This window comes from Scomber japonicus, chromosome 3, assembly GCF_027409825.1.
Source record: "Scomber japonicus isolate fScoJap1 chromosome 3, fScoJap1.pri, whole genome shotgun sequence".
NCBI lineage: Eukaryota > Metazoa > Chordata > Actinopteri > Scombriformes > Scombridae > Scomber > Scomber japonicus.
In genome coordinates, this window is record NC_070580.1 from 35,985,436 (window position 1) to 36,009,058 (window position 23,623).

The following is a 23,623-nucleotide window of genomic DNA, read 5'->3' on the forward strand; positions in this document are numbered from 1 at the left end:
TCACTCCTCAGTGACTCCGTGTCCCCAAGCTACCTTAGCTTGCTCGTCTTTAGTAGCTGCGATTATTGGCTGGGAGATCTTGCGTGGCATTGGTCGGGGTGCGGGGGGCTGTGGAGGTGCAGACTGGATGTTCAGGTCCTCTTCAGGGATGCAGCCCTCTCTGAGGTAAGGTTTGGGGGGCAGGGCTGGAGGAGGCTCGTGGAGGTGGTAAAGAGGCGGGTGGTGGGGGAGGTAGTGTGGGTGGAAGTGGTGGTGATAGTAGATGTGTTGGGGGAGCGGCAGGCCGTCCTGCTGCTGCAGGTGTGCTGGTGCTCCAACGGAGGCCGACACCAGGGCCTGGGGCTGGGTCTGCCCCCCCGCCTGGGCCGGGGTGACACCTCCCGGAGCAGACTGGCTGCGGCAGGGTTGGGGTTTGACTCCATCCAGGACTTCGGGCTCGGAGACGCTGTACCTGACGGGCTGGTAAGGTGAGTCCAGGTCTTCCTGGTCAGTGGTCCAGGCCTGGCTGCTGGGGACGGACTCCAGGGTGTCGGTGCGGCTGGCTGGGGGGTCGGAGGAGGAGGGGGGGCCGCCGAAATTACTCTCACTGAGGGAGGAGACTCCAGAGCTGGCGCTGCCTGACAAGGTGGAGTTACTGCCATCCAGGATGGACTGTGGACTGGTGGGCGAGGCAGGTATAGGGTGCAGGGGGGACTGAGGGAGGGGGGGGCAGAGAGAGAGCGAGAAAGGGGGGTTAGAGAGACTGTTTTATCTAAAGTATATCTGCTTTAAACCAGCTACTGTGAGCAAACTAACTCTGTCCAGTATTCAGGTAACCTGCATCTTATTAGTGTAGAAATATAAAAAGTGTTTAAAACTCAACAGCTGATGATGTAAACATGTAACAAACCAGCTGAACACACTGATGTCAGACCTACAGCACGAATCAATCAAAGACATGAGCCATCGTCTCTTTGCTCTCATTTAAAGGTCAGAGCTGTAACATTAACATCATGTTTATAATCATCTGTAAGAATAAACATATTTGTGCTGAAGACGAGCTGAATAAGAGGAATGTTTGTGTCGTGTTTAGGAGTCGACTCGTCAACAGGAAGGTTTGAAAAGAACAAACTGAAGAAAACTGAGTAACGGACAGAAAAGAGGACAACATAAAGAGAGGGAGGGATCTTAGCTGAATCTTTTGATTTACACACTCCTGCTTATGTTCACTTACATACACATCCAAACATCTCATCTCACAGTCAATGATTAAAAACTCAACAGTGTTAAGTATCAAAACATTGAAAGTTTCAGGTCAAATGAATTTTTCTCTGGATGGCTTGTTTCATCTTCCTGTTAGAAATTCACTGCTGTCTCATGTTCAGTGTTTGTGTCCTTGCAGCTTTTTCACTATTTTAAATAATACATTGTGTTTCTTGCACAAAAGCCACATTAAACACTATTATACATGATCTGTGCACAGTGAGGCTGTGAAGTGTTCAACACAGTTCACACAAAACAACAACTTTGCTGGGGAGTGCAGACAGACAATCATCCAGACCAACAGCAGGAGTGAGGAGGAGGAAGAGGAAGAGGAACAGCAGGAGGAAGAGGAGGAGAAGGGGGAGGAGGAGGAAGAGGAGGAGGAGGGTACCTTTCTTAAGGAGCGCGCAGGGAGGGCTGGAGGAAGGTCGCTGACCTGGTGGTGGAAAGCGTCAAAGTGCATCGACAGGTGTTGGCCTACAGGGGAAGACACAGCAGGACTGACTGAGAGAGATGCACACACACTTTCAGACCAGAGAAGAAGAAGAGGAGAGAGGGAAGTGGAAGTGTGGAGAAGGAAGTGAGGAGTAGGAAAGCAGAGAAGAAGAAGAGAGAGACAGAGAGAAGAAGAAGCGGGGAGGAGGTGGAGGAGTGTGTGGGGGGGCAGTGGGGGGGCTTTGGCCTCCAAAATCCTTTAACTTTGTAGATGTTTTTTAATCAGAGATGTTTGCCTGCAGTGTTAGAAGCTGCTGAACTGATCAACTGGTTTAATCCTATAAATCATTTTCAGCTTATTTTAAAATTTAAAGGGTCAGTTCAGCCAAATCACACACTTTAAAACACTTTGTCTCTTTTCCACTGTCTATAAAGCCAGAGACAAGATATCCACCTCTGAATATTTGCACACAGACAACTACACAGCTCTCAGTGTAACTCAGAGTATTATTTATAGTCTCAGTTGATCCAGACTACAGTGTGAGCAGCTTTCAGTTCTACATCTGCAATGATCAAAGTAACTGGAATTGATCCTGATTATGAAGTCAACACCAACATGAACATTTAGGAAATATACACAACAGACCACCACACACTACAGAAACATTATATCTCTCTCATCATGTCAGCTCTGTACACAAACTAACCTGACCAAACTCAGCAGACCATTTAAAGGTTTGCTTTTGATTGAAGCTCCATGTAATAATGAGTGAGCTCTGCTGTGTGCTGAGCATCATTAAAGGTTAAAGCTTTTCACAAAAAGGTACCTTTAATGAACAATGACCATATTTGGCATCATGCATTCTTTATAGGCGGCTTTTCCTCCTAATACCTGAAAAACTAAATAAAAACTAAAACAGCTTCATCACTTGTTAAACTAATTAAAACTAAACTGAAATTTAAAAGAACTAACTGTATAAAAATAAAAACTAATGAAAATATCATAACTATAATAATAACCCTGGTCCTGAGATGAGAGAGAACAATCTGCAGGTTTGACTCCACAGATCAGCTGTTTCCTGTCTCGTTTTCATTATCAGTGATGAAACAAGTCATTCCAGTTCATTGTTGATTAATAATATGAAAAATATAGATAACTGCAAGTCTTCTCCTTTAACTTAATGTTGAGACACTATGATATCATTTAATCTAAAACATGTTATAACTAATAAGCATGTGTGAAGGTTTCTTTGCTCGGGGGCCATAAAAAAAAAGTTTTTACACACAAAATTTGGACAAACATGTTCACAAAAATCGACACACACACACACACACACACACACACACACACACACACACACACACACACACTGAGCGGTAGTGTCATACCATGCGGCTGGTTGCGAGGGGGGACAGGAGGCGCCATGACGCTGCCGACGTGAGCGGAGAGGAAAGGGAGGGCGTCTCTGGTACCACTGTCCAAACTCCAACTACTGGGGGTGGTGAGGACTGGAGGAGGAGAGGAGGAGGAGATCAGTGTGTGTGTGTGTGTGAGAGAGAGTGTGTGTGTGTGTGTGTGTGTCGCCTACCTTTCTCAGCTACAGAGAGGTTTGGGTCACTGCAGGGTTTACACGGACCGATCACCTGATGGAACAACGCTCGCTGCAAGTTTGCTGGCTGGAGAGAAAAGTAGAACGTTAACATTTAAACAACTAATTATACTTCATGAGATAAAGTATCATCACTGTATAAGAGTTTACTGTTCGGTGCATCTCATCCTGCCTCCTGCTGACACTGTTGGAAATATTTTTAATGCTGTTCAATTTTGTTGGCCATCTAAAAGCCAGCTGATCATCTCAAAATAAACTAATAGAGACTCCAACTAAAGTGTCTTATTCTCCCACTACACCGTTTCTAGTGAATTGAATGGAGCTGGACATAAAGGCCCAGTTTAGATGTGACATTAACATACATCTCACAAGTTACAGCACTAAATACAAGTGGACAAGCCCTCTGAAACACATTGTGATCCAATCACTCTTACATCATGAATGCAGGATGAGGCGGTTGTTTTAGTAAATATAAACAGGCTGAAAGATGGAGAGGAGCACAGATGTACGAGGTTGGAGTAATCTGGACAGTTAGAATAGCTCGGACATGTTTTTTTAATTCTTGAAATATTTTCTAAAAACAAATCTGGTGCTTGTCTGGCTGAAGTAATAAGTGTTAGCAGAAGTGATGTCGGCAGAAAATGAAATCTGGGCACAAGTGGTCAGCTGGAGATGCATAATAGAGACAAGTGTGACCAGTGAGGTGTGTCAGCTGTCCACTTCTGATCGGATCATCTGACACACATATTAACAGATATGAACAGCTCCATACTGTAGTACTAACCAGTCCTGAGGTGTGTGACCTATATACTGTGTCTCAGATATAATTTGTCATTGTCTAACAGTCACTACTCTGCTTCAGGTTGAAAACATAAGCCCATACCTGTCCATTCTCTGTGATGTTGGTGTACATGGCGCTGCTCGGTCTCTCTCTGTGTGGCGGCAGCAGCATCAGCATCTCTCTGTTATGTCTGTATTTATCTGGCAGAGAAGGAGAACCGACTGCAGGCAGGAGATAAAACACACCAGATAAAAAACAGATAAATGTGTGAGTGTCATGTGACTTCCTGTAAACATGTATGTCCATGTTTAAACAGTGCAGTTATACAGTGTGTCTGAGCTGCTCACCTCTGATGGTGGAGGGGGCGGAGTTAATCATCTGAGAGGGAGCTGAGTGGGTGGAGCTCAGGCTGGAGGAGGAGGGGCTTGCCTGCAGCGAGACAGTTATGATAGAAAATAAATACAAACTACTGTGAGACAATACTGTAGGAACATGAAAGCAAATGTTCGACTGAAGAAGAAAATGAATAATTACACCTTAATTATTTCATAAACAAATTTCACTGTTGTTGCTTTTTATTGTTGCTTGTCATGAAGCCTCTGTTTAAATGAATATACAGGTCAATGATGTTTTTTTGTGTCTGTGTGGTTTGACTTTGTCTTTTTTAAAATTTGACAACAGTACACACTTTAAACAGCAACATTAATAACTCTCTGTCACTGTGCACTTGTTTTACTGACCCTGGCAGCCCTGAGCAGCACTGACCTGCATGCGGTAGAAGTCCTCTGGGTGCTCCACCACCATGCCGTCGGCCAGGATGAGCAGACTGCCAACGTTGCCCGTCTCACTGGAGTTGTGAGAGGAGAGAGAGGAGGAGGAGTTGCGCACTGGAGTCAAAACGGCTATGGGACTGGGAGGAGGGAAAGAGGGAGGGGACGGTGGGAAAAAAAGAGGGGGGGGGGGTAGAAGTAGAGGGAGGGAGTGGGAAGAGGAAGGAGGGTTGGGAAGGAGGGAACAGGAGCAGGGTGGTGGAGGAGGTATGGGGAGGAGAGGACGGGTAGAGGAGGTATGGGGAGGAGAGGAGGGGTAAAGGAGGTATGGGGAGGAGAGGAGGGGTAAAGAAGGTATGGGGAGGAGAGGAGGGGTAGAGGAGGTATGGGGAGGAGAGGAGGGGTAGAGGAGGCGTGCAGAGTACAACAAAAAATAAAAGGAAGGAGGCCGAGCAACAACCAAAACATGCATGAGGTGATTTAATGGGAACGAGAGTGAAGCAGGAGTTCAAGACATGCAGGAAGTAAAGATGTAGATCAATAGAACAGAGAAAGAGAGAGAGAGAAAATGGCAGAAATTGAGTGTGATAAGAGTGGAAAGTACATAAATGCAATGAGGACATTAGCAGAGATCTTTAATGACAGAAACAGCAGATGATAAGAGTGAACGTCACTGTGAGCAGAGATGGAGGATGAGGAGGTGGAGAGTGTGTGTGGACTATAATGTGTGATGAAGATGTGACACTGCGTCGCTCAGTGAAGACGAAGCAGAACAACATTACAGTCTCAGTCGTGGTTAAAGTGAATGTGTGTGTGTGTGTGTGTGTGTGTGTGTTGCTGACCTGTGCCGGTGCATGATTTTGAAGCTCTCGGGACTCATGGGACTGTGAGAGGCCAGGATCCGTCCTGAACCAGCTTTGTCTAAACCAGGCAGACCCTGTAACGCCACATAGAAACAGAGCTCTGAATGTTCTCACTGCCTTCAGATACATGCTGCTATCACAAATGCATGTTTGAAAGGAAGAGACAAAAGTGTTGACTGGACACATTCACATAAAGCAGGGTTGGGTTAATGGCTTAAAGCTGCTGAGAGTTAAAATTTAGAGTCTGAAAATTTAAATTTAAAAAGGTGAAATGTTCAAAGTTGATAAAGTTCAGATTCTCAGGCAGTGACGAGCTGGAAGCATAAAAACATCGTCTTTGAAGAAGTTACTAATGAGCTTCTTTCACTGTGATGATCCTCACGCTTCCAGCATGTTTACACTAGAATGAATCCTCTTCTAGACTCAACATTGGTTTAGTTTGACTTTGTCTTGCTGTATTTTGCTTATAAAGACTTTACAACATTATTTCTTTGTGTATGTTTTGCACTTTATTTTCTGTGATGAGGTCTGCAGGTTAAAAAACTCAAAAGCAGAACAGACTGAACGTTTGTGTGAATGTTTCCGTGCACTCACGTGACAGAGGCTGCTCCTCATCATCTGGAACTGATCTATCAGCTTCTTGTGCAGGGGACGCATTTCTGGGTGCACCAGCTTCTCGTGCACGGCCAGGCCGACCCCTAGGATGTGAACCTGTAAGGAACCAACAAAACATCACTGAGTATTTATAGAGTGAGGAGAGAGAGGAAGTCCTAGTGGTCCCTCATTGAGCAAAGCTTGAATCATTATATCTGGAAAAACTATTGGCTGGATTTCACTACTGATACTGGTCTCTGCATGTTGGTCACTGCTTTAACTTCTCCTGTAGAGCCACAAACAGGCCACAAAAATGTAAATCTAACAGCATGAAACTAGTACAGCACATTCATGATTCTATGGTTATGGTCTAAGAAACTGAACACTTCCCTGCTTAACTTAATGTGTGGCTATTAAAAACAAACAAACAATAAACCCACTGATGTATATTGTTTATATAAAGAATAAACTTCAATATATGACATGAGAGGAATGTGTTTACAAAGAAAAGTCACTCAGCTACAGGACAAATGATGAAATCTCATATTCATAGTTTTAAAAGACAGAAGCAGCAGAAGTCCGTCAATGAAATGCTTAGAATGAGAGCACATTGTCTGACCTGCTCCTGCATGAGATCTTTGAGCTGTGTGATCTTCTCAGTGTCTTCAGGATGGCTGGTGATGTACTCCTTGTCAAAGAAAGCCTAGAAACCAAGAAAAAAAAAACATCATTATGAGCTGTTACTACTAAACAATGTTATTTTCTTATGCAGTTATAACTACTTGAACAGTGATGACAGCTGTGTGTAAGCCTTAATAATAACAGCACATATCCATTTTAACAGATTAACAAATTAACAGTGAAGAGAAACAGAACCAGGAAGAAGATTTATCAGTAAATCACCTCATTAACCAACAATGTTCAGGTGCATCAGTTATCTTCATACTTAGATGTTTGAGCTAAATATATAATATTTAAATCCATGTGTATAAACTGTATTGTTATGTATCTGTGATAGTGTTGGTTAGTTTTACCATTTGAGAAAAATGAATGAGTCTCCTATGGCAAGTTATGGTATATAAAATAAATACAATAACTTGCACCTGGCAGTAAAACACTCCAATTAGCATATTAATATTCAAATTAACAATAATACAACCCCAGTTTTGCATTTTCAGGGTTTTTTACACCTTCAAATGAGGCTGATCCTCACAGGGACTGACTAAATGTTTTTTAAAGATCCCCTCCAGACATGTTTTAAAATGCATATAAAATACTTTAAATAATAATTCATGTCTGATAAAAAAAAAAGTTTAATTATCTTGTTAATTCCTTAAAATTGCATCTCCTCCTTCTCACTCATTACACATTCCAGACTCTATGAATATGTAACTTCATTTCACATGATGTCTCTTCTTTCATTATAAAGTCCATTCTCACTGTTCCTCCTCCTAAACTGAATACTGGACCACAATTGGCAACAAACTAGTTCTGATGTCAAAAACCTTGCTCATATGCCATCTCTTAAAAACTGGACTTAAGACAGATAAATATGAAAACAGCTTTCTGGTGTCGAACTGCACATTCATCATCACAGCTGTAGGAACAAGAAGAAAGACATATTTTTGAGTGGAAGGGGAGATTAAATGTTGTTTTTTTGTGTGACCTCTTGGTATCTGGCGATGCCTCCGTTAACAGCAGCATCGATGACTCCGTTCAGGGTCATGCTGAGCAGGTTGATGTTGCCGTGCAGCTGCTTGTGTTGGTACTGGCTGATCAGAGTCCGCAGCTCTTGGTTCTTATTCTCCACCACAGCGATGGCGTTTTCTAACGGACTCACCTCGACCTGAGAGAGAGAGAGAGAGAGAGAGTGGAGAAAATATTCACTGATGATGAAGTGTCTGTAGGTGTCTCTCTTTGTCAGATACAGAGTTCATCAATGCTCATGCTAAGTTCTCATATCTCTCTTCGGGATGTGTGCATGAGCCCATTCTTTCATGGTCGACTAATCGGTGGGTGTACCTGTCGACTAGCCGAATATTCGTTACATGCTAGCATACACAAGAGCTAAATAGATAAAGCGTCAAAAAATACTTTCAATATTCATAACTAACAAGCTGTAACGGCACAAACTTGTTATAATTTAAATGATAATCTTAATTTCTTTAATTAAACACATTCATTAAAAGACAAAGTTAGTCTTACAAACTCTTAAAAATATAACAGTGTATTTTTTTCTCCCTGTCTTAAACAACTATGAGCATTTCCTTTACAATCATGTTAGCAAAGAGAGACGTAACGTTAGTTTTCTCTCTGAGACTTGTTTTGTTCCAGACGTTGACGTAGCTACTAGTTTGGTGATTAGCGTCAGGTCCGTCTCCCTTAGCAACCGTCACAGCAGACAGCAGCTTTCTGTCCGTGTGAAACCACGATAGCTCAACTCTGCTCCACGTATTTCACTCCTGACAACATTATCCTTTACTTTCTGGAAGTTTTTAAACCACGCTGGACTTTTGTGTGTCTTCGTCTGCATCATGTTCCCTCCTGTCAGCTAACTAGCAGGCTAACTTACTACCGAGTCAAAGGTGCTTTACAGAAGCTTAGAGCTCCTCCTAGTGGCTGAAAGCGAACATTGCTCTGCAGTAGCTGTTAATGAAGCCTTCATACCTCATACTAGACTTCACAGCTCAACTCGTCATTAAAAGGTTTTCAATGAAAAAAAACAACAAAACAAACAAAAACAAAAAAATGACCACAACACAAAGTTCGACTTTAGACCCGTGAACTGTCTACAACAGTCCCAACACAACTTAAAGATATTCAGTTTACTGTCACAAAAGAAAATATTCACATTAGAAAAGCTGGAATTGGAGAATCTGAACTTTTTTCTGTTAATCTATCAATTAATAAATATATTAATTAATATGATAGTTGGCACCTAATCAATTTATTGGCAAATCTGTGCAGCTCTAAAGAAGATATTTATTTACCTCCAACTATTAAAGATAATTTTTTCATTGACTCACCAGCTCTCTCTTCTCCACCTCAAACCAGCGTGAGATACCAGGCAGAGGGTGAGTGAGGATCAGAGTCGTCCTCTCAATCCAAAGACTCTGAAACACACAACAAACATCAGCATCACTGAGGTCTGTGTGTCATTTTAATACACAGGTACAATTATCATTCAATTCAACCATTACAAATTACACTGTGATGTGCTGTTCAGGGGAAATCTGCAATGTTTATTGTTGCTTTTAATTTTGCTCTTCTGGAGTCTTTAAACATCAAAATGAAATGGACTTACAGAAATCATTATTTACATTTCTATTTAATGTTATAAAATGTTGATCATGGCTTGAGAATAATTAAATCAGCAGAATCAGTAACAGCTGTGAGGAAGAGGAGGCCGACAGACTTTTTATGTAAAAGGACTCATGTTACCAGTGAGCTTGTTTACATGCTTAGTATATGAGGGGAAGACGAGGGGACAATTGAAATTTAGGATTTCAGGACAGGATCTAACATCTGTCTACACTATAATGCATTGAGAAAGTGAGTATTGATGAGTGAGGTGGAAATCTGGATCAGCTGCTTTTGACAAGTTAAGCTTTATGGAAACACAAATCGAACACACCATCACTACAAACACTGAATAAAGACTTGAGATGTTTCCCTAAAAGCTGAGTTTAACTGTTATTATTTAGTGTTTTAACAATTTGCTGGAAATTATATTATTTTAGCTGGATTGTTTAGTTTTTTTATTTAACCACAAGATGGTGCTATAATCTGTAAAACAAAGGCAGGTAACAGTACATAGATGACACAGACGATGTATTTTGTGTGTCTGATTACTGACTGATGAATTATTCCACAGGATGTCTTGTGTGACGTTTGGAAATTCATAAAAGGTGGTTTCCAACCCGTTATTCCTGTTTGGCCCATGATGAATCATTGGGCTTTGATTCAGCAATATTAATTTCCACATTTTAACAGTAAAGAAATACAGATAGTATAACTATAAACACATTTAATAAAGGGTAAAAACACAACAACAGGCCAATAAAACCAGACAAACACACAATGGTCCTGATCCTCCAAACAGTCGAAGAGTTTTAACTTCTCCTAACTCACCTTGAACTCATTGTCTCGGTCTTTAGGTCCTTTGTGGAAGGGCCGGTCGTAACGGAAACGGCGAACGTTGTTGACACGGTAGAAGCTCTTGATGCGGTCGGGGACTCTGTCCATCTGGAGGACGGTGACGCTGTCTGGTACCGGCGTTACTGCGTAAATCTGGAGGTCTGAGCCGAGAACGCGGTTAAAGAACTAACGGAAAAAATGCTGTAAGTAGACTCAGACTGGTGACTGAGACTGAACTGGTATTTATGAAACGTAACACAGAATAATTAGATAATGGAACATGTGAGTCCTATATTAAAATGAATCACAAGTAACACACACACACACACACACACACACACACACACACACACACACACACACACACACACACACACTTTTGCTAAAGGATACACTGTGCGTCACACTGCAGAATGGCTTCATCTGGCTGATTGGGGTGCTGCATCGCAATGGCCTGTGGGAATTCTCCCAGCATCCTTTGCTGGAAGGCCTCGAGTCTTTCATAGTCGTGGCCGCGACAGACAAACTCTTTATTCTGGTGCAGATAAATCAAAAGCAAACAAAAGAGGGTGAAAGAGATTATTATTTATAGGGAAATATGTGCAAATGTATTTCCTGAACACAATAATCAGCTTTATACTATAAACAAATTTAACAGATGAATGTTTCACTCACTCTGAGGAAGAAGGGGAACTTCCTGCCGTAAAACCCGACCCTGAAGAACTCCGGCTCCAGACGCTGCTGCTCCATGATGTTGTCATAATACGCTGCCTCCATTTTCTACACACACAAGCCGCAGAAGAAGTAGACGATGATGATGAGGAAGATAAAGTCACATTCACTACCTCAGGGAGAGAGTGACTAAGCTGATAGAAGTGATTTTGTGGTTATTATTTTAGTGATGTGAAACCACAGTGAGAGTGTGTGTGACCGCAGCTCACCCGAATCCAGCTGAGACTCTGGTAGTCATACAGAGATTCATACTGAAAAGCCAGCTCCCTGCACAGAGGAATACCATACTCCCAACACTGGAGGACACACACACACACACACACACACACACACACACACACACACACACACACAAACTTTATTAGTACAGTTTTTAAGCACAAATGGTGCTGACTGCAGATGGAAATTAGCTGGTAGCTGAATCTGGTACAAAACAAAACAAATCTATTAGGACTCTGTGTGTATTAATGCACACTTGAACATTTGTAACAATCTTACCTTGCCTTTGTTAAAATAGTGGATGAATCCTAACGTGTTGAGCAGGTGTGTGTGTGACCCCTCACCTTGCCTTTGTTAAAGTAGTGGATGACTTTGCGGCAGAGTCCTTCCTTGCGGTGCCACTCTGTCTGAGCGGGATAATGCAGGAACTCTTTTAGCGGCCGCTCATCCCAGTGCAGCAGCTCCCAGTATAACAACAGAGTGAAGGCAGCCTCTGTGGACAAATACCCCAGGTACAGCAGTCACACCTCTGTCACACAGTGTATGTGTATGTATGTGGTTGTGTACTGTATGTGTCTGTGTGCTGTACCGGTGTAGTTCTCTGCCTGTAGATGCATATCACACAGCTTGTGGATGTAGCGGATGTACATCTCTTCCTTGTTGATCTCTGACTTGTAGAAGTTCTGAAAACATACAAACAAACTTACAGCAGCAGCTTCTAAATCTGTGGGTTTATATAAGATGCATTCAGGCATAGTGTTGACAGTAGGTCACCTGTGTTCTCTGTAGTTATGTTTGAATGGAAGAAAATAGATCTGAAGTGTAAAAAATGCTGTTAAATGCCCTTTGTAGACAGATTTATAATAAAAGCACATCTGTTCCTGAGTCTTAAACACTTCAGATACAACATTTTTAAACATACAAAACTTACATTTCTAAATAACTGAATCTTCAGCACAGATGCTCTTATATAACAGTATGTGGTCCACTGGGTGTGTACTGTACTAAATACTGAAGGTTTCTGCAGTCATTTCAGTGAACTAGAACTAAATCAGTGGTTTGCTGACTAATGAAGACATTAGTGAGACATGAATCTTACCAGAAGGTTTACAGTGCAGCCAATCTTCTTGTTCTCTGTCTCATCTCCCTTCATACAGTCCCTAAAGACAAGATGGACCAAGTTAATAAACAACTCCTACCCCTCTCCCAATGGGCCTCTGTTCCTCTGACTGTAATAACTCAGAGGATTTTCTGACAGATGGTTTCAGGAGTTTGAAATTCAAAACTAAATTAGTATCTAATACAATAAAAAAGTTAAGTGGCAACACATTTTCCCATGGGTAAAAGTCTAACGTAGATGCTGATGTAAATGAAGTAACTATTGTATAAAACTTTGCAAAAAAAGACAACAGACATCTATTCTGGTCAAATACTAGATAATAATTTATGTACAACAAATTCAACGGCACATATACAGTGCATGTTGCGTGCGTGTAATTAAGAGCATCCTGTGTGTTACCGGTAGTCCAGCAGTCGTTCCATCAGCCGTGTAACCGAGGTAACGAAGGAGATCCCCGTCTCTCTCCACGTCTCCTGTTCGATCTTCTCCAACAAGCTTTTAAAGAAAACAGACACAAAAAATGAGTCATAATTGTAGAGTCATGAGTCATGATTTCTCCAATTGTAAACATCCTGAACACTTATCGAAAACTTGTAAAGACACAATTTTTTTTGACAGAAGAGCCAGAAAAAGTAGTTGGTTAGAGGAAAATCTGAGTAAATTTGGGTTCAAATGGTAGCAAATGTAGTTTTCTTGGAAGTGTCTTGTAAAGTAAAATATAAATAATGTATTTTAATAAGATGAGTGATGGTAGCAAAAAAAGTTTATTTTGTTATAACAGTTAAAATAGAAATAGATCTTATTCTCACCAATAAACAGCATACATGTATCACTTAATCGCCAATCAATCAGAATAAATAATCAGTCGGTCTATGTGAAAACTCAGAGTGTGAAGTGATTTCAGGAGGGCGGGCAAATAAAAAGACTGAGTTGGACTGAAAACCCTGACATTTTTTTAACTCTTTCAAAGTAGGTTAATGAAGACTTAATTGCAGGTTTCACAGACTCACACCACCATGTCAGTAACATATCAGGCCCTGTGTCTCCGTATGAGTTAGTGATGTCATACCTGGGGTACGGCCCAAACAGCTGGGTTCTAGTCCCGCAGCACAGAGCAAAGCAAACACACAACTAGTGTTAGAGCAGAAAAACTGAGCGTTAATTATTAATGTTTGAGACAGAACAGCAAGATCCACACTGGTTAGACATGTATTAATCAGAGAGAGACGGGAGGAGAGAGAGAGAGAGAGAGAGAGAGAGAGTGAGAGAGCGATAGAGAGACAAGGAGGGGGGGGGGGGGGGGGGGGGGGGGGGCAAAGAGAGAGAGAGGGACAGAGAGAGAGAGAGTCGTGTTCCTTACAGCAAACCGAAGAGCTCTCTGTAGTTCTCGTCACCTTTTCCTTCAGAAACCAAACTGTCCAGCTTATCGATCAGCTCAGCCTCCACCTGCAAACACACACACACACGCACACACACACACACACACACACACACACACACACACACACATACACACACACACACAAAACCGTCCTGACTTCATCGTTTCATACTGTAAATCCTGTTTTTTAATGGTTGTTGTTGCTCCCAGTTGATTATATGAAAGATATGTGAGGGTGTGTGTGTGTGTGTGTGTGTGTGTGTGTGTGTGTGTGTGTGTGTGTGTGTGTACCTGTTTGAAGTTTCCATTCTTGCGTTGCTCCCAGTCCATCATGTCGTGGAAGATAGGGATCATGATGTTTCGTACTTCCACCTGAGGAACCAGCGTCACTCCCAGGAATGGACCGATCATCCCGGGAATGAAATGAATCTTATTCTCACCTGCAACAATCAAACAAGCATAAACTCATCTTTAATCACCACATCAATCAGAAAATATGTTTGTACAGATGTTATTCAAGACTTTGGCCATTGCAGCTACTGATAAGGGTTTAGACTGTAATGTAAACTAAACTGAACTCTAGTAGATAAAATCTTACCGAGGTTCTGCCACATGCTGAAGAGTTCGTAAGTCATCATCACCCTCATGTCACCATACCTGCAGACCAAATATGAAGATTTAAATCCAAACAATAAAATGACTCATTCTCCGTATCACAATGCAGCTGCAACAGCTGCTCGGAAAACAAGTAGAAAATGAAACTGAACATTGCAGATGGTTGAAGGAGGATACTTTTTATAAAACATAACAAAAGATAAGATAAGATAAGGGTTTATTTTTACATTACATTTAGTAAATGTTATGTAGTTGACTTCTTAATGTGTTCAATATAAGTTTTATTCTAATGCAGATAAATAGAGAAGAGAAGAATGAACCATCAGATCATCAGTACTTTGGAAACAGGTGTCTCCTCTTGTCTTGCTTTTTTCCATCCCTCCATCCTTTCAAACATCGCATTCATTCAAGATTTAGCTTTTTCAATCCGAGTCGTGACTTTTAAAATCATATCTGCCTAATATGGCCAATTTTCAGTGTAAATGAGAAGAAGAGAAGCTGGAGGAACTTCTAACGCCTGAGGTAGTTTAATAGTTTAGTATCCGGGGCTCCCTCCTTCCCGGCACTATTTGGGTGAAAAGGCCTCCCAGAGAGGGAAATGAGCTTTCCTTGAGTAAAGAAGACTTCCTGCAGGACTCATAAAAATAGGTCGCTAAGTTTGTAGTGCCACTGTGCTTCAAAGAGGAGAAACGGGTTCTTTCAACTTCTGACTTTCAGCATTTTAGCTGCTGACGACACGTAACAAGAACAATGCTTATGAAAACACGCTGGCAGCTAAGTGTGTGTGTTTGTGTGTGTGTGTGTGTGTCCTTACTTGTCCAAGACCTTCTTTCTCTTTGCAGGACTCAAGTTTTCCAGCTGCAAACTGGGCTGGTTGATGTATAACACTGCAAGACTGAAGTAGGAGTTCCACACCTGCTCAGACACACACACACACACACACACACACACACACTGAATAACACTGAAGCAGCAATGATGAATATTTTCTGTCCAAGAGGAGAGAATTAATAAAAACAAAAAAACAGAAAAACTCTTCTTTTGAACTCAATGGACAGAGAAACTGGTGGTTAGGCTCTCTTCACAGTTGCCATGGTAACGTGCGTGCATCAAAGTGTGAGAGTTATAGTCCACAAACCTTAAAGTCAAAGTCGGCTTCTATGAAGTTCTTGTGTAGAGCAGGAGAGAGGTACTGAGCTGTGGTCAGGATGATGCTGCAGAGAAGAACACACACACACACACACACACACACACACACACGGTTGTTGGTGTATGTGAATGTTATTGTATCTGGCTTGAGGCTGTGATTGATATGTGGGTCAGTGACAAGATGAACAATTCAAAAAAAATCTTTAAAACTAGTTTGGTTGGTTTTATATCATTTGAAATGACATTTGCACCATTTTTTAACGTAGTAAGTAAGTAAGTAAGACTGAATGCTCCTGAAAATGTCAAATGGTGTAACCACATGTGATGCTGGGTCCACAAAAAAAGAATGTGTGCAAGTTATTCATATGTTTATTTTCACATTTTAACTCTTTAAATTTGACTTTAAACCACATGGACACAAAATAACATCATTGACCTGTCTATCAGAGCTGTGATGATGTGAAGGAGTTTATCGTGTCTTACTTGCTGGTAAGGAGCCTCATGACGTTCCAGTCACGAGGGAAAATACTGAGCTTCATCAGATTCCTAAACACGCACAAAATCTTCAACAAGAACTCCTGAAGAGAGAGAACGAGAGGAGAAGACAGAGGAGGAGTTTCAGAGTCAGTTACTTTTAAACAACTGTCATCAACTTACGCCAAAACAAGGAAATATGGCCAAGCTGTTGTTTTGTATGTTTTGTCATGTTTATTCCCATTAACCCTTTGACTACTCTGTATGGTTGGCTTATATTAAAGTTTGTCATGTTGGTTGCTCAGTGACAGGATGTGGAGGCCAGATTTCCGTACCTTGAGCTCCTCCTTGCTCTGAAAGTTTTCCATCAGGTGTTGGAAGTGGATATCGGTCATCTGGCGGAGGAGGGAAAGGAGGCAGGACACGTACTCTCCCTGTCAATAGGAACCCAGGGATAGGCATGTGAGCCAATCGCATAGAGGCGTGACACAGCGAATGAACAGTCAGATCAGATATGGTGACAGTAGGATGAGATATGAAAATGAGATATGAGATAAATTGGCTCTTTCCCAAACGGATCTGTGCTCACTAGTCTGAATGAAATCACACCTGCAACTGTTGAGTTAATCTGTATTATATTATGTATATTATGAAATGTTTAACTGTAAATGAGCAGTATGTACAGTATATGGGTAAATTAATCTAGGAGCTGTAAACCAATCAATAATATAGGGTGTACAAGTATAGGACAATTAGAAAGTATAGCTAAAGGTTCATGTGCACCAAACTAGCAAAGTATTAATTCTCATGATTCTAGTTAGTTGTAGGAAATAAAGTCAGCACTGGTTTTATTTGTCACCTCTTCTCCTCACTAGCTGGTTCGGGATGCAGCTTAATAGTGAAACCTCCTGAGTTAAATCTCAAAATGCATAAATGAAAGTTTAGTGGAAGGAGCAGACGGACCAGATTTGTGACTGAGCCAAAGATGAAAGATGTGAAATGTGAATGAAAGATGGCGGAAAGTCATGAAACAATCACAATAACATCATCATTGAAATGTGTGAAATGTGCAGACTATACTAAGAGACTGAGCTATACCTAAACACAGTCACATCTACAGTGTAACTACAGATACATACTGTTCTTCTCCAGAGATAAATATTACAAACAAAAGGATGCAAAGAACAACAAAACAACACTTTTAATAAGAATGAATTAAGGTGTGCAAGCATGCTAAAAGAGAGGAGGATGAAGAGGAGGAAGAGGATGAAGAGAAGGAAGGGTCCAATGAGACAGATGTGAAGAGATGTGGACAGGATGGATGAAGGGATGTGTAAGGGGAGGGCAATAGGTACAAAATTAATAATGTGGTCATTATCAAAAACATTATATGAAGTAGTCATTTATTAAGTTTGACCTATAACATATACGTTTTATTAACCCTCCTGTTGTCCTCAGGTCAAGGAAGGGAGTAAGGAGGGAGGAACAAAGGAAGGAAGGGAGGAAGGAAAGGAGGGAGGAAGGAAGGAAGGAAAGAAAGGAACGAAGTAAGGAAGGATGGAAGGAAGTGAGGAAAGAAGTATGGAAGGATGGGAAGAATTAAGGAAAAATTAAAGAAAGAGGGAGGAAAGAAGGAAGGAAGGAGGGAGGGAGGGAGGAAAGAGGGAAGTAAGGAGAGAAGGAAGGGAGGAAAGAAGGATCAATTTGACCCGGGAGGACAACAGGAGGGTTAACAACATTTAGATATGAGACCTGTGAACCACAATATCTTAATATGAGGATTTAATGATATGATAATATAAAGGAGCATTAAAACATTGCCCAGCCCTGGAGGAAGGGGGGGTATAGGGTAGAGGGAGGTGTAGTAGTAGTAGTAGTCGTATTGTTAGTTACTAACAGTGATCTCCGCGGTGCACTGCGGACAGCGTTGACCCCTTACCGCCTCCTGCGATTGGCTCTTGCTCATGATTGACAGCAGGGTCTGCAGCAGGACGTCCAATAGGGACTCGACCATCATCTCCACTTCCTCCTGCACGGACGTGTCCTGGAGGAAGACATGACAGGGGGAAAAAGAAAAAGAGGAAGAGTGAAAGGAATGGTGAGTAAATCAAAAGGAGGAAGAAGAGAGCAAAAACAAGGGGAGAAGAAGGGGAAGTAAAATAAAAATAGATACACACTTCCACATAAAGTAAGAGGCTGATTATGAACGAAAAAAACCCATATGACCAAATTCAGACATTGTGGGTTGTACAAACATAAAACTATGAATCATTTAATATTTTTTTCAAGGATTTGTTTAATAATTAAGAAGAATCTCATGTTGGACCATTGCAACAACACACTGACACATAGTTTATGTGTGAGTGACAGTGTTTTATTATTTTATATGCATGTATGTGTGTGTGTGCGTGTGTGTGTGTGTGTGTGTTATGTGTGTGTTACCAGTGAGCCGGTCTTGATAATAGAGAATATAGAGCTGAGTATTCCAGAGCAGATAAGCAGCTCCTTCTGCTGCCTCAGGTGGAGATGGATGTGATGCAGGACAACAGGAAGCAGGATCCTCCGAGACTCTGAGGGCAGAAATACACACACACACGCACACACACACACACAATAACATCAGAACATGGGCAAAGCATAGTTAAACCAACAGAAGGGAAACAAAACTAACAAGAGTGATATGAATGATTTATTATTTGTCTTGTCTTGTCTTATTATTTGTGACTGATTTGTATTTAAGAGCTATCAGATTATATTTTATAATCTTTTGTGTAGAGGACAAGGATTCAGGAAGTACTTCTGAATAGTTTTAATTATAATCTGTCAAATATAAATTAACATATCTGTGCTGGTAAAAACAAGGATTTTCTTTAGCAAAAGGCCTAAAAATGACATTATCCTCAGGTTAGGTGATTACATTAATAATAGATTGAACGACTCTATGTCTCATTTTTCACTTTCACTCAACTTTCACATCATAGAATGAGGATGAATTATCAATCAATCAATCAATCAATCAATCAATCTTTATTTATATAGCGTCAAATCACAACAAAAGTCAAAGCAAGGAAAAACACCCTTTAAACAGGAAGAAACCTCTAAGTGGACGACTATCTGCCTCGACCGGTTGGGGAGAAGGAGAGAGAGAGAGAGAGAGAGAGAGAGAGAGAGAGAGAGAGAGAGAGAGAGAGAGAAAGAGAGAGGAGTTTCCCAGGTAAAACCTTTACCTGGGAAAGAGAAGAGCCTGCTGTCCACAGTTCGGGCGATGGACTGAAGTTTGACCACATCCATGGACTGTCCGATGTGGACCGTGGACGGCATGCTGCCCAGAGTGCCGCGCACAAACTCCGCCACTTCCTGGACCGTAAACATCTGCAGCAGCTCATCGAAGATAGCCGGGAAAGAGTTTAACAGAGCGGCCTGAGGAAGAGGAGAAGGGGGAGACGAAGGTGAGAGAAGGGTTTACAGAGGAGGGCAGAAGTTAAAAAAGGAAGTTTGAAGAGAAAGAAAGAGAGAGAGAAGTTTGGTTTCAGGTTAATAATGTTAGTGTCTGAGAAATGTGAGCATGCCTTCAGTCTGTAAAACAAAGGAACAGAGCAGAAGTGAGTCCACATGGTGAAAAGCTGAAATTCCAAAATGCTGATTGCATAGCTAATCGTTTCCACTACACTACAACACAGTGGTATTTTCTTCCTGCCATCTTCCAGCCATGGATCCAGTGTGAAGTATATTCTCTGCTACTTTCTAATGGAAGTTGGGCATTTTGCAACACAGCTGTTCACCACACTGTAAGACATTTGAAAGGCACACAGGAGAGTGAATAAAGGGGTAAAAAACACATTAACACTGATTAGAAGCAAAAGAAAATTATGAAAAAGATCAGATTCAGCAGGAAAATGTGAGAGAAAATCAACAAGATAGAATTCAAATCACACCAATCAGAACAGAGAGGGGGGACGTCCAGTTGTCATTTGCTGGTTTTAGCAACACAGAACATTATAGATAAGATTTGGGGAATTTTAGTGCTTGGAGTAAATGTGTTGCAGGAGTTGGAGGGTTAAGGCCCATTTATGCTCAACGTTAAATACGGATCCAGACGGAGCCTTCTGTCCGTGCTCTGCGTTCATTTCCTCCGTATTTCTGCACGTTTCCATAAAGCTTACAGATACGGACCAAACGGAGCAGTACCACCGGAAACCACGGGGAGGCAGTGTTGCTGTCACTACTCGATACGTAGCTCGAAAGCTCTAGTGAGGCACGAAGAAGAAATAACTAGCAGAACTTTTTGAGGAAAGGTTTTGCGAGTTGGTTAGAAACTTTAAACATATCGTTTTTGTCTTTTATGCAAGAGGAACATTATCAATATCTCCTCCACAGTCGCCATGTTTGTTTTCGACTCTGTGCTACCCCCTGGTGGACGTATTGGATAACATCCATGCCAACGTAAAGGACGCATGGAAGTATGAGAGCAGTGACGGTAACATCGTTTGAAACGGACGGATACATGTTCGTATGTCCGTTGAGCATAAATGGGCCCTTACAGTATGTGATCCAGCTGTGAACAGACACTGTGGTGGTCTGAAACGATAGAAATTCACTAAAAGTCTTCTTGCAACTTACTCTGTTAGAGTAATAAACAGTTCATTGATTATTGATCGCAGATTTGTTGGGGAACCAAATATTCCCTTTAATTATCATTTCTTGGTTAAAACCCCTTTGAACATTTCCTTCATCTTGGATTAAGTTGAGGTGAATTTGGGGAATCTCTCTTTTTTTTTTTGCATGGTCTCACCTAAAAATAAATATCATGTAATCCATATAACCATGACAGAGGCTTTTATTCTCACTGTGCTTGACTGTAGAGCAGCTCATGCTCGGTTGTGAAGGTTTTAGTAGCTCTCTGAGTCAGATACAATTAATGTGGGAAGCTTTACTTAAGCTAATAATTGTTTGACTGTCTATTAGCATCCACTCTTCAGGGTTGGACTTTCCTTTTGAATGAAACAGGGCTTAGTATGAGGAAATGACGTTCTGAATCAGGTGTTTTTAGAGTCGATTGTGATGGATTTGGTGTGATTATGCAGTCGGTGCAGTCAGGGTGTGAGTGTGTGTGTGAGAGAGTGTGAGAGGTTAGGCTCACAAACAGCTGAACAGGTGAATTAGCAGTCTGGGCTTCACACAAAGAACGGGGTTTTGTGGTTTTCATCCAGACGTCTACTTACTGACAGTGGAGATGGCCGCAGAGCGTTGGAGCTCCAGGCCTGAGTGCAGTTGATTTGCCCGCTGCCAGGAACCTGTCCTGGGGCGGGGGGCTGGGCTTGGCCCGGGACTAGAGCTAAAGGAGCTGTAGGCCCAGCACCAGGGCCTGCCGGGGCTTGATTTGGGCCCAGACAAGGCTGCGAGCCCTGTGGTGTGTGGGTGTGGAGGAAAGAGGCCCGGGAGGAATAATTGGGGACCCAGAGGATGGAGCAAAGGATTGTAGGAGAATGAGAGAGAGACGGTGAGGGAGGGGAAGCAAGGTAAGGTCCGAGGTGCAGGTAAAAAGAGGCACATAAAGGAGATAGCGTCAGATCAAAGCAACTAAAAGCAGAAGGAAAAAAAGCTACGGAAGAAAGTGATCTAAACTATAAACTAAGGTAAATAAATTAAGGGATTAGCTGTTATACAAGCAAATAAGAGTCTCATCTAAAAGACACAACAAGCTGTGAAAAAAGATCACTCAGAGATAAACTGTATAACATATAATAACTTTAACATTTGACACTTCTTTAAAAAGAAAATAGGGAAAAAAGGGAATATGCAGAGTCCATGTGTTATGTGTGTGTATGTGTGTGTGTGTGTGTGTGTGTGTGTGTGTGTGTGTGTGTGTGTGTGTGTGTGTGTGTGTGTGTGTGTGTCCTCACCTGTGTGAAGATGAGGGTCTCTGAGTTGCGGCTGTCCAGGCTGAGGACGAAGCGGATCGACTGGAAGAGTTCCTGGATGCTGGTGCGAAACTGTTCCTCCTCCATACCGCAGGTGGCCCGAGAGTAAAGGATACGAGACTGGACGATGAACTTAAAGAGATACTCGAGAGCCTGAGAGACACATGAGAAGAAGGCTTCAGAATCAGATATTAATATAACATTCAACAGTAGTGTCATTAACCCTCCTGTTGTCCTCGAGTCAAGGAAGGAAGGGAGGAAAATGGAAGGAAGGGAGGGAGGGAAGAAGGGAGGAAAGGAGGGAGGGAAGAAGGGGGGGAAGAAGGAAGGAAAGGAGGGAGGAAGGAAGCGAGGAAAGGAAAAAAGGAAGGAAAGAAGGAAGTATGGTGGGAGGGAGGAAGGACAGAAGGAAGGAAGGAAGGACAGACGGAAGGGAGGAAGGAAGGAAGGAAAGAAGGAGGAAGGAAGGAAAGAAGGAAGTATGGTGGGAGCGAGGAAGGACAGAAGGAAACGAAGGAAGGAAGGACAGACGGAATGAAAGAAGGAAGGAGGGAAGAAGGAAGGAAGGACAGACGGAACAAAAGAAGGAAGGGTGGAAGGGAAGGACGGAAGGAAGGAAGGACAGATGGAACGAAGGAAGGAAGGAAGGAAAGAAGGAGGCAGGGAGGAAGGAAGGAATCATCTGGATCAGTATATTACTTCCTAAAAAGGGTGAAGAAGTGCACAGTTTGTGGAAGAAGGAGAGACAGATACAGACTCATAACGCAGATATTCTGGTGAAAGATGAATAAAAACTCAGATCTGACCTCAGAGCTGCAGCATGTGTCAAAACTAAGCTCAATAATTCACACCGTCCACTTTTACATGACAGAGTGAACCATTTGAGACAGATGTTTGAGTCTGATTAATATTTTACTATCTGGTGCAATCTATTCTAAGCTCTGTCTACTATACTGATGCATTACTGAATATATGCAGTCAGCTTTATGAAGCCTGATCGAGGACATTAAGTAGAAGCTAGTGGTGTAAAAGTAAAGAGAAAACACACACAGAGTCCTTCTGTTTTCACTAGCAGCATTAACTAGTCATTAGATGATTATAACCACATGTATAGCTTCGGTTTAACTGCTGCTGTTACTGTTTAAACACGCTAAGCCAGAGGTGTCAAACTCATTTTCATTCAAGGGCCACATACAGACCAATTAGATCTCATGTGGGCCGGATTATTAAAAAGATGGAAGGAAGGAAGGAAAGACAGACAGATGGAAGGAAGGAGGAGAAGGAAGAAAGGAAAGAGGGAAGGAAGGAAGGAAAGACAGACAAAAGGAAGGAGGGAAGAAAGGTAGGAAGGACAGACAGAAGGAAGGAAAGAAGGAACAACAGAAGGAAGGAAAGACAGACAAAAGGAAGGAGAGAAGAAAGGTAGGAAGGACAGACAGAAGGAAGGAAAGAAGGAACAACAGAAGGAAGGAAAGACAGACAAAAGGAAGGAGGGAAGAAAGGTAGGAAGGACAGACAGAAGGAAGGAAAGAAGGAACAACAGAAGGAGGAAAGGGAGGAAGGACAGACAGAAGGAAGGA

The 23,623-nt window shown here is 41.9% G+C and overlaps 1 protein-coding gene across 1 annotated transcript in view; it reads right to left on the bottom strand.

Annotated features, from left to right (window-relative positions):
* The window catches only part of LOC128355403 (dedicator of cytokinesis protein 3-like), a 268,462-nt gene continuing 244,839 nt past the window's right edge, over positions 1 to 23,623 (bottom strand). Inside the window, exons 24-56 of the mRNA XM_053315642.1 lie at positions 22,026 to 22,196; positions 21,345 to 21,527; positions 19,350 to 19,542; positions 18,565 to 18,692; positions 18,020 to 18,166; positions 16,458 to 16,556; positions 16,132 to 16,226; positions 15,638 to 15,713; positions 15,314 to 15,414; positions 14,483 to 14,541; positions 14,176 to 14,324; positions 13,864 to 13,949; positions 13,573 to 13,599; positions 12,903 to 12,998; positions 12,483 to 12,543; positions 11,973 to 12,066; positions 11,728 to 11,876; positions 11,374 to 11,460; positions 11,108 to 11,212; positions 10,826 to 10,967; positions 10,427 to 10,593; positions 9,322 to 9,408; positions 7,962 to 8,141; positions 6,915 to 6,998; positions 6,295 to 6,412; positions 5,681 to 5,795; positions 4,834 to 4,978; positions 4,416 to 4,497; positions 4,171 to 4,289; positions 3,267 to 3,354; positions 3,067 to 3,186; positions 1,634 to 1,719; positions 1 to 693 (exon numbers count right to left, since the gene is read on the bottom strand). Of these exons, the coding sequence (XP_053171617.1) occupies positions 1 to 693; positions 1,634 to 1,719; positions 3,067 to 3,186; positions 3,267 to 3,354; positions 4,171 to 4,289; positions 4,416 to 4,497; positions 4,834 to 4,978; positions 5,681 to 5,795; positions 6,295 to 6,412; positions 6,915 to 6,998; positions 7,962 to 8,141; positions 9,322 to 9,408; positions 10,427 to 10,593; positions 10,826 to 10,967; positions 11,108 to 11,212; positions 11,374 to 11,460; positions 11,728 to 11,876; positions 11,973 to 12,066; positions 12,483 to 12,543; positions 12,903 to 12,998; positions 13,573 to 13,599; positions 13,864 to 13,949; positions 14,176 to 14,324; positions 14,483 to 14,541; positions 15,314 to 15,414; positions 15,638 to 15,713; positions 16,132 to 16,226; positions 16,458 to 16,556; positions 18,020 to 18,166; positions 18,565 to 18,692; positions 19,350 to 19,542; positions 21,345 to 21,527; positions 22,026 to 22,196 (4,332 nt within the window). The remainder of the gene's footprint in view (positions 694 to 1,633; positions 1,720 to 3,066; positions 3,187 to 3,266; positions 3,355 to 4,170; positions 4,290 to 4,415; positions 4,498 to 4,833; positions 4,979 to 5,680; positions 5,796 to 6,294; positions 6,413 to 6,914; positions 6,999 to 7,961; positions 8,142 to 9,321; positions 9,409 to 10,426; positions 10,594 to 10,825; positions 10,968 to 11,107; positions 11,213 to 11,373; positions 11,461 to 11,727; positions 11,877 to 11,972; positions 12,067 to 12,482; positions 12,544 to 12,902; positions 12,999 to 13,572; positions 13,600 to 13,863; positions 13,950 to 14,175; positions 14,325 to 14,482; positions 14,542 to 15,313; positions 15,415 to 15,637; positions 15,714 to 16,131; positions 16,227 to 16,457; positions 16,557 to 18,019; positions 18,167 to 18,564; positions 18,693 to 19,349; positions 19,543 to 21,344; positions 21,528 to 22,025; positions 22,197 to 23,623) is intronic.